Raw genomic sequence first — 10959 nt, 5'->3', positions numbered from 1 at the left:
TACGTATTTATTTGAATTAATAATTATAATTTTACATAATTAATAAAAATATTTTTTAACTAATAACTTATTTAAAATTTTATATAAAATAAATGATTAATAAGTTTGATTTTTTTACAAGTTTAATAATTTTGTAACTTTGGTTCCCACAGGTTATAAACTAGTGGTATATAATATGGTAAATTAGAGTCCCTCTGTACAAATGTTAAAGAAAAAATGACCTATGAGGGTAATACTGTACAAATGTTAAAGAAAAAAAATTACATATGAGGGTATTAAAGTGTTCGACTTGTATTTATTTAGTCCCCTTTTTTTGTCTTTATTATACCATTGAACTTAATATTTTTGCTCACCAAAACCCTCGCGACCGGTTGTTGTAGGTTACTGCTTATGTGGATATTATGTGGCATACACTTGGCTTATTAAATGCAAGTCATACAATATTAATCTGCATAATGCGTCATTCTCATCAATTGTGCCCTAGATCGACATGGATGTTTCTTCTTCTTATATCACTTCCAAACGTAATGTTGAATTTAAACCTGAAAATCCTTGTTATTGTGGGTTACCATCTCGCATACGAACTTCACGAACTAAAGACAATCCAGGAAAAAATTTTAGATTGTGCCCTAACTCCATGGTAAATCAAATGGTTTTACTTTTTGGTTTAATCTTCTTTCTTTAACCAATTTGTTACTTTTTTCAAGAATGAATGGCCAAAATGCAAGTTTTGGGAATGGTTGGAGCCTGAAACCCCTGAAAATGAAGTCAATTCTGGGAAGGACCAAAAAGAACTGTGTAATTTAACCCTCAAAGTTTCTACGTTGGAAAACAAGATCAACATATGTAAGATGAAGATTGAACAAGAAAATTTGGTTGTTAGACAAGAGTTTGAAAAATTCAAATGGAAGCTATTTACTCATAAAGTTCTGATGATTGTACATGTTGTTTCTATTGTTTGTGTTTAAGAAGTAGTTAGTGAAGTTGTATTCAAAGACTAAATTGAACCCTTAATGTTGTATTTTGTTTGATGTATTAAGACAATCTTTTTTATTAATGATAGTTTGATGTTTTAACCGGTTTCAAAGAAATATTAATGTGTTTAACATGTTAGTCAATTGGACATGATGCATGGGTAAAATGGTCCAGATTAAGCATAGCAACTATCAATTGTTAATGGTGTTAATATGATCCAAGAGTAAAATGGTCTTACTGTGATCCAAGGGTAAAATTGTCCAGATTAACCACAACAACAACATCAAACATTTCTTAATGTTAATGTCTTAATGTGATCCAAGGGTAAAATGGTCTTAATGTGATCCAAGGGTAAAATTGTCCAGATTAACCACAACAAACAACATCAAACATTTCTTAATGTTAATGTTTTAATGTGATCCATGGGTAAAATGGTCTTAATGTGATCCAAGGGTAAAACGGTCTTAATGTGATCTAAGGGTAAACTTGTCCAGATTAACCACAACAACAACATTTGTCCTAATATGTCAAAAGATAGCAAACATTTCTTAACCACAACCAAAGCATATAATATATATAAAAGACAAATTTGTAAGAATTCATTAGCATGTGCACCATTACAAAAGTTGTGCCCACATTTGTCCTAATATGTCAAAAGGTGTGTCATGCCTCAAAGTTTTCCCAATTACATAATTTAAAGACTAAAAGTTTGTCTTCCCAAAAATATTAAAACATAAAATCAATCCAACACCATTTGGTGGTGATCACTGCTTCCTTCTTTCTTCAAAACCTCCCTCTCAACCCTATCTTGGTAATTCTTTCTAAGTATTTTCATATCCTCTTCCCAGTTGCAACAGGTTGAGTAGGGACATCATTAACAGGATCATCTACTTGAACATCATCAACAGGTTGTGCAGGATCGTCAACTTGAATTGGATCTACTTGAACTTGTTCTACTTGAACTGGTTCCACAGTACCTGCTATACAAAGGTGTACTTAATGAGTTGGATGTTGCAGTATAATTACATTATTTTAATAGCATACCTTTCTCTTTTTTACATTTTTTAGCTTTCTTCTTTTTAGACTTGAAGTGGATGCTACATCTTCTGGTCTTGTAGGACATGTTGATCTATTGTGGCCCTTTTCTCTACAAATGGTGCATCTCATAATTGCACTTGCTTTTGAGATAGTATGCCTTGTTTTCCCCTTGCTTTCCCTCTCAAATTGATCCCCTTTTCCTTTTAAGGGTTGGCCTTCCTGGTAACCTTCTTTTTGGGGAGGCAATGGCTTCATGTAAGACACTTCAAGCCACATGGAACTACCATTAAGTGGATTAATGGTATGGTTATAACAAGTCAAGACCATGGTTGTATAGAACCATGGTGCAACATAATCCTCTGCATTCTTGTTGAGGTATGAAATTGTTGCCACTGCATGCACACATAGGATACCTAATACTTGCCAAGATCTACATCCACATGTGTTGTTGTTAAGGTCCACAGCATATCCATCATTTCCAATCCTAACCTTATATTTTTGTATCCTAGAAAGTATAACTCCCCAAAATCTATCCACCAAAATAACAAGTTCTATTAATCTTATAGATGAGATAATAATACTTATCAAATAGAAGTTATATCATACTTTTGTTGTTTCTTTAACTTTGATATTTTTAATCTTATAGATAGGCATATTTTTAAACTACCCCAACTTTGTCCCTCTAGCAACATTTTATACATCTTCTCCATTGCATAAATCTGAATCTCTTCCAACATGGTGAGGAGTGGTCTCTTCCTATCAAGATCAATAACAGAGTTGAAAATTTCTGACATGTCATTCTCACAAGCATCACAAGCCCTGTCCACTTCAAAGAATGCCCTGCACCAACTTTTAGGGTCCCTTTCCATGAGGTGTTCATAAGCCAAACGGTCAATTGTTTTTATGGAATTCGTTTCTGCCTCAAATTTAGGTTGAGTAGTACTAGCAGCAGCAGCCCAAAATAACTTCCTATATTGTTTACCTTTGGATCTTTTCTTGAAGCTAGCATAGATGTGCCTAGCACATTGTTTATGCTCTGCTGCTGGAACCCTTTCTTTGACGGCCTCTACTAATCCCTAAAAGAAAACATGAAATAACAAAAACATTCAACTCAAACAAACCATATGTAACACCGACAATTTCAACACAATTTTTTTTTCATTTAAAATCATTTATCTCTTTAACACTTTTCATAAAAATCCCATTTTTGTTTAGATTACAATACATGACTCTTTTATTCAATCAATTAATAAACCAGGATCCTCAAAACAACGCTTCCTCTGGTGTGTACAATCGAGTCGATGTCGTCCCGTGATCCTGAGAAAACCTGAAACACACAACACAACACTGTAAGCACGAAGCTTAGTGAGTTTCCCCAAAATACCACATACAACACATATTAGCCACTCGAGGCTATAACTCTGTTTGACCCTCTGGTCAATGTGTCTCAATGGGACCCTCCAGTCCTATAACTCTGTGGACCCTCTGGTCCTAAGCTCGTTGGACCCTCCGGTCCGGTCTGCTTGAGCCTTCCGACCTCATGAATCGTTGGACCCTTCGGTCCGGTCTATTAACTCCGCATAGCATAAATCACAAAGACATAATGCATAGCATGTCACATACAACATAATACTCAATGTAAGCACATAAGACCTTCCGGTCACACATAACTACCACTCAAAGTAATGTATAGTGAGAAGACTTACCTCAGATGTCTCAATAGATCTCTGACTCGGTAGAAATATGGTCTAGCCTCCGCCTAATCACATAAAGTAAATACTCTCATAAATATAACTCTCGAGACTAGGCTCAACCCTCTCTTGGCACCCTCGAAAGGGTAAAAGACCATTTTACCCCTCTCAGAACTCAAAGGCTCCATTGTTGACCAAACCCTAAAAGTCAACAAAAGTCAACGGTCAAACTTTGACCCGACTCATCGAGTGCACTTGGGCGACTTGGCGAGTCTACACGTGTCCACTATCTCTCTAGTCTCACATGAAACGTCGAGTCTTTCCCCTGCTCGACGAGTTACACCTAGCATGAATCGCGGGACTACCCCGAATAAACTCTTCGAGTCCCATGATGAACTCGGCGAGTTCCGCCTGGAACTCCAGTCCTCTAACTCCCTCTAACTCATCGAGTCTTTCCCCCAACTCGGCAAGTTACTCACTGAGTGAACTACGGGAAACCCTAGCCCTACTCGTCGAGTATGTTCTTGGGACTCGACGAGTTCATGTCATGCTTCAACAGAAATGACCTCCTGAGGTCAGATCTGTTCCTCTAACCCATAGATCTACCCTCCTTGATCATAATTTTGACAACCCAAAATTTTTATTCTGCACAAACATATCAAGTCAATAGAATTCAGAATAGTTGCTGTTAATTTTCAGACTTTTTAGAATAAGTTTGAGTATTTCAAGATTCACACTTTAGAGATATTAGGAGAGAGGATGCATTAGGGTTTATTGTGCAACAATAAAGTCCCGACACATCAAAAGTTTAGAGTTTACAGCCTAAATTTGGTGTTTACGGCCGTAAACCCTAAAGGGGAGGGGTATAAAAGTGGCGCTTAGCCATTTTTAGCATTTTCCCACCTTTTCAAGATCAAATCTCAAACTCTCCCAAGTATCATCCAAAGTTTTCTTCAAGATCATCAACTAGTAAGTGATTCTAGTTTTCTTAAGTGATTATATGCATTGATCTAGTGTTTTAACACACTTCTAACTGAGAAATTATTCCAAAAGCTTGATTCTTCCATTTACACCAAGAACACACACTAGTGTTTGATATGTGCATAATTGGTTAATTATTTAATACACATTTTTATTCATTTTTAACTAATTATGTGAAAAATATGGACAAAAGGTACTTAATATTGTTTAAATTTTGTTTTAAGTCCAAAAGACATGCTTGGGAGTGAAAGGGAACAAGGGAAAGCAATTGAAGACCAAAGAATGAAGATTGAGGAACAAAAGCCCATCTACTTGGCGAGTACACGAGTATACTCGGCGAGTCCAGCAGAATCTTCCAGAAGATAGCCACGACTCCTGATTTAAGACGGATAACAATGAGTCTACTCGGCGAGTTGGGTCTGCTACTCGCCGAGTACCCCCTGTTTTGAGATATCTATAAAAATCAAGCCTTTATCCGATGGGACTACTTTTTTGGCGATTTTTGAAGATCCTTTTGCGATTGAGAACCCTGGAAGACGCTGGGGAATTCTAATCTTCAACCTTTTGAAGAATTGAAGCAACTAGGTTAATCATTCCACTTAGCTTTAGGATTTGAGTATGTTTAATCTAGTTAAACTTGTTTTTATGTGTGATTTTACTGCAACTAGTGTTCTTGGACCTTTAGCTCATTTCAAGCTTCCAACTAGTAAGTATTCCTACCCTAGTGTATTGTAAGGCTTGTTATACATCTTTACAGCAAGGAAATGTCCCAAGAACACCAAGAACAAGGTGTTCACGGTTCAAGAAGTCCTTGAACCGTAAACACCAAGTAAAGGTGCCAAAGGGTGCCTTAGTCCTTCACAATGCCTTAAGGACATGTCTAGATCCTTCCTTGATGTGTTTATCACATAAAAAGGCACAAAAATCTTTCATTTATATGTGTTTACGGTTTGGGGAGCTCCCAAAACCGTAAACACCCCAAAGTATGTATAAATGACCCAAATTCCTTCCTATACCTTAGTAACTAACATGGATCCATTCTTTGATGAGCTAAGGACTTGAAAACCCCCAAAATACCATAAACCTTATGAGTTTACGGTAGTAAATTCAAAGGAAAATGGTTTAGGGACCGTAAAACTCCAAATAGGAGTGAAATGGTGCCCTAGTTCCTTCCTTAGTCACATACTTCAAGTAGAAAAGCTTCTAGGGACTTTTAAGGCTTCAAACAACAAATGGTCAAAAAGTGTGTGAGCTTACGGCCGTAAACTCAAGGGTTTATGACTGTAAACTCTTTTGGTTGTGACCACAAAACCGTAAACTCCCTAATGGCATTTTCCTTGAACCCCAAGCACACTAGCCTTTCCCTACAACACTTAGATGCAATCCTAGGGACTTATAACACTTGTATAAGGTGTTTAGCATGTCCTAGGGTGTCTTAACTTTGTTTATTAGTTGTATAAAGACTAATTGGATACATATATGTGATATTATATGTTAACTAGGATCATAGAGTGTGTTCAAGACTTCACTTGACACCTAGCAATCCTACATCTTTAGTTCATCCGTACCACTCACTACAGGTGAGTTCATACCCCTTAATCAATGGTTTAAATTTTTTTAAATGCTTTTATGGGGGGGGGGGGAATACAAGTTGAATACTTATAGTTATTATATCAATCACATGTGATTAATAACTACCAAACCAGTAGTTTGCTTACTGTTCAAACTGTTTTGCTTCAAACTGTTTTACAAACTCTTTTACTTGTCAAATACTTTTACTTAAACGCTTTTATACTTATTATCAAATGCATGACTATGTATGTACAGTTATATAAGCAATGTTTAAAGGGCTTAGGAAAGCCAACTCGCTTTATCTCCTTTTCCTCGTTGGGATGTGGCTTGAGGGCATCGGTTATCCGTATGAAGGTCGTCTAAATATTAATTATATATTATGTATACATATATAGACATAAAATTTCTTTCAACCAGTTCTATACCTTTGGGTAGCAAGGGTTTCACAAACATGATCATACATTTCTAGTAAGCTACCATAGGGGTAGCACAGGAAGACACTAATACTATTACTAGAACAATGAAACATACAATGAGTCAGTTCATTCATGAGTCAATACGAGTAGTACACATAGTACATTACTATACATGCTAGATAGAGAGATAACACACATTACAGCTAGCACACGCAGAACATTACAGTACATACAGGCTAGACAGAGAAAGAGTACACTTTACAGTTAGCACATTCATTACATGTACATTCATGCAGTTATGTGAACCATTAAACGGGTCATGGCACTTCCTGCCATGACCATTTTTGTATCCCGAATCTCCTTAATTGGGGAGCGTATGAGTTTGTGTATAGATCTATACTGGATTGACTATCCTACACCTTGCTGCTCGCTACAGTGGGACTTGCAAGTCTACGGGTGCCAAATGTCATTTCTTACGGCGTCTTACATCGTCGTTTTACTAGAGTCAGTAGTAGGATACAGGTCGATCACATGTTACTTTAAACGCCTTTTGTTTTTAAGGTAGTCAGTATAGCGGTAGTCACTTATTATTGAAGGGCTTAGTTTAGTGGTTTGGTCTAGGTTTTTGCAGTTTAATGATAGGGACGTGTTGGTAATTATCTTTAACTGTAGTTTACGGTTGTAAAAGAGTTTACGGCCGTAAACTCTTCTCGGTCTTAAGGTGTATATATAGTGGGATAGTCAGACGTGTTTACTGTGACATCCCCATTTTCACGGCCAGAAAAGACCAATTTTTGTTTATGCTTTGTAAACATCAGAGTACTTTTTTTCATAAAAATGTTGCGGAATTTGTTCCCAGAAAAACACGATAAATACGTTATCAAAACATTTTCGAAGAAACGTATTTTATTGATTTTAAAACGTTTGGGATCTCATCGTCAATACAGAAACATAAGCATAAACGGAACTTATATTTATTTACACTAGTGATCTACATTCGTTTAATCTCTCAGTGTAATGTGACTTCATATCAACACCTGTGATATAAATAAACTGAGTGGGTCAGGTTGGGAAACCTGGTGAGTACATAGGGTTTTCAACCCACAATAATATAAACTTTATGTTTAAACAATAAATGTCACACCCCAAAACCGGAACGGCGGAAACGTTCTGGGGTGGATGACGTCATGTCAAGTATCACAACACATGCATATAGTAATCAAAGTACAACAAAACATTGCATTAATAGAAATAATTTTACATGGTTACATTACATAGTATCAAAGTAATACAAGCAACAAAATATATAAAGCGCAGCAAGGTACTTAAGCCATCTTCATCAGCAGCTCCGGGGATGTACCTATCTAATTGCTGACCTGAGATTACAAGTTATTTGAAAAGCGAGTATCAGCATTTTTACAAATGCTGGTGAGTTCATAAGTATTTAGTGTCATTTAGTCAAATAACTTTAATAAGTAGTAGTTTAAGTGTTTTCAGTGCTCCAGTGTCCTTTCCAGAAAATCCTATATTTTCTTTAAATAAAGCAGCCTTCTACCAAGACTGTCTCAGTGTATTGTGGTAAGAGGTAGTTTTCCCTTAATTGCTATTTTTATCAAAATACTGAATTTGATTATTAAAGAAAGCAGGAGACATCAGGGAATAATATATGCCTCAGCAGTGAGGACTGCTGACTAAGGCAAAGAATCATAGACTCCAGGAGGGTATTGAATTAACGACACGCCTGGTTCAGTCTAACAAAGGGGAGACATAGGCCCCAGAAGGTACCAAATGAAAGGTACAGTTGGTAAGGTCTAAAACAGTGAATATAGACCGAAGACGATACCAATTGGAAGGTATCTTTCACAAGGTCAAAACCAAGACTACAGACCCTAGACAGTATCAAATGAAAGATACAGCTAGCAAGGCCGAAACAAAGACTATAGACCCCAGACAGTATCAAATGAAAGATACAGCTAGCAAGGTCGAAACAGAGACTATAGACCCCAGACAGTATCAAATAAAAGATACAGCTAGCAAGGTCGAAACAAAGACTATAGACCCCAGACAGTATCAAATAAAAGATATAGCTAGCAAGGTCGAAACAGAGTGACTCTGAAAAGTGACATCAACATACAGTGTATATTGCTGACGAAATACCGTTACCTTAAAGCCATGAATTATAAGGTAACCCAGGATACTCGTAACCATACTGACTAGAGTTCCAGATGCCCTACAAGCATCTATACAATGTGACATTTGTCACCCCTTGGCTTGGTGGGTCGTGGACTGTAGCTAGCAGTCAGGGTGCGGGGTTGTCAATCCCGTATAGGCCTATACACATAATGTCCGCTCTCCCTACAGGAGACTCTGGTTACCAACTAGATGACGGAGAAGGCCGCGTCCCGAAGATGCATCCCAAATAGAGGGTAGTGTGTTTCTTGAGAGGAGTGGGTTTCTTATGTAAGTGATATACTAGAGGTAAAGACTTTCGAACGGTGGGTAGTGTGTTTCTAAAATAAGTGTAGAACAGAGGCAGAGATTCTTAACTGACTTGACTAGAGAATTTCCTGTATGTCCATACTCATATACATAGTATTTAACTAATGGACCAAACGACCTTCGGACGGCTACCCGATCCCACCAGACCACATCTCAACGAAGAAAAGGAAATAGGGCCGACGAGCCTTCCTAAGTCTTTCAATCATTACTTATATATACCTATATGAGCACGGACATACATCTAACTATGACTAAGTGCGTATTAAGTAGAAGTGATCCTGGTGAAGTAGTAGCGCCTCATAAGTGAAGTAAAAGCGTTCGCAAGTGAAGTAGAAGTGTCGCACAAGTATAAGCGTATCATGAAGTAGAGGCGACAATGAGTGAAGCGAGAGCGTATCAAGTATAAATGAAGTAGAGTTGATATCAAGAATAAGCGAGGATGAATCGTATCACTAAGTAAGAGGGTGAATAAGTATAAACGTTATCAGGTATAAGTGACTTCAGGTATAAGCGAAAGCATTACAGAGTAGGAGTATAAAATAAGTATACGCGAAGCAGCAGTAATTAACAATTAAGAGTATTCATGAAAACCTTTGAAAACCTTATTACTCAGGAAAATCGCATTTGTATTCTTTGATAAAATAAGTGTGAAAACCTTTAGAAATCTTTGGGAATCTTTTATAAATCATTTTGAAAATGAATCTTTGCTAAGCAATATAAGTAAGAACTTGAACAATTTAAAAACCCTTTTTGAAAGCCATTTACAGTGTCCTACTCGGTAAAACAGTGTACAGTGGTAAAATCTTGTGCATGCGGGTTATCAATCACATGTGATTGATATGATAACTGGCCTGTTTAACTTGTAATCCCCCCTATAAAACATTTAAAAGCATTTAAAAGGTTCATTCAGGGGTATGAACTCACCTGGTGTAAGTAGGTCCGACGGAAGTGTCGTTTGGGCGTTTGGGGTCACGCAAGGACTTGAACACACACAATGACCTATTTTAACATATGATAACATATGTTCACATACAATTAGCCTATAATATACTAATTAAACAATTATACACACTCAAAGGAGTGGAAAACACTTTTGGTTGAGTGTTTGGGGTCCCGAGTAGCGTTTAAGGGTGCTAAGGGTCTCCTATCAGTTGTGGGACTTTGCTATACTCAAGTATCAAGGGTGTAAAGGGGTTTAAAGCATCAATATGGACCAAACAAGGAGTTTACGGCCCAACCTAAGGGAGTTTACGGCCGTAAACTCCCAAGGTCATGTTCTTGGGTGTTTGATGCTTCTAGCTTGTTCCTTGATTTATTCTAAGCACTTTTCCCAAAAGGCATGAGTGGAATTGAGGCCTCTAAGGGTATTTTATAGGAGTTTACAGCCTAAGAACTCTCCCAAGGGAGTTTACGGTCGTAAACTCTCACCCTTAGTGATATGTGAAGTTTCAAGCCTCTAATGCCTTTCTAGGATTTTCTTATGAAGTTTGATGCTATTATGGGTGATTAAAACCAACATTTGAGGGGGTTTTGGGGAGTTTACGTCCTAGATAATGCTTGGGCCGTAAACTCCAAGAAATATCTCATTTTTCTTGTGTTTAAGCCTTTAATTCCATTCTAGCATTTTATGGTAAATGTCTAAGGCCATTAGGGGGCAAAATCACCCTTTTGGGCATGATTTTTGGGAGTTTACGGCCTTGACTATTCATGGGCCGTAAACTCTTTTCTTTAATTCATTTTGGAGTGTTCAAGTGTCCTAAATTCAAAGGAATAAGTCCCTAAATTAT

General features: G+C 37.2%; 1 protein-coding gene across 1 annotated transcript; it reads right to left on the bottom strand.

The window, feature by feature from the left end:
• Positions 1 to 1806: 1806 nt before the first annotated feature.
• LOC111897015 (uncharacterized) lies at positions 1807 to 3892 on the bottom strand. Its single transcript, XM_023892990.1, has 4 exons — positions 3860 to 3892; positions 2713 to 3089; positions 2061 to 2542; positions 1807 to 1952 (listed from the first exon to the last, which is right to left on the bottom strand). The coding sequence occupies exons 1-4, from the start codon at positions 3890 to 3892 to the stop codon at positions 1807 to 1809; spliced, it is 1038 nt and encodes a 345-aa protein (XP_023748758.1).
• Between the last annotated feature and the right edge of the window lie 7067 nt (positions 3893 to 10959).

The sequence above is a fragment of the Lactuca sativa genome, chromosome 3 (assembly GCF_002870075.4).
Source record: "Lactuca sativa cultivar Salinas chromosome 3, Lsat_Salinas_v11, whole genome shotgun sequence".
Lineage (NCBI taxonomy): Eukaryota > Viridiplantae > Streptophyta > Magnoliopsida > Asterales > Asteraceae > Lactuca > Lactuca sativa.
This window is presented reverse-complemented; position numbering and strand designations above follow the sequence as displayed.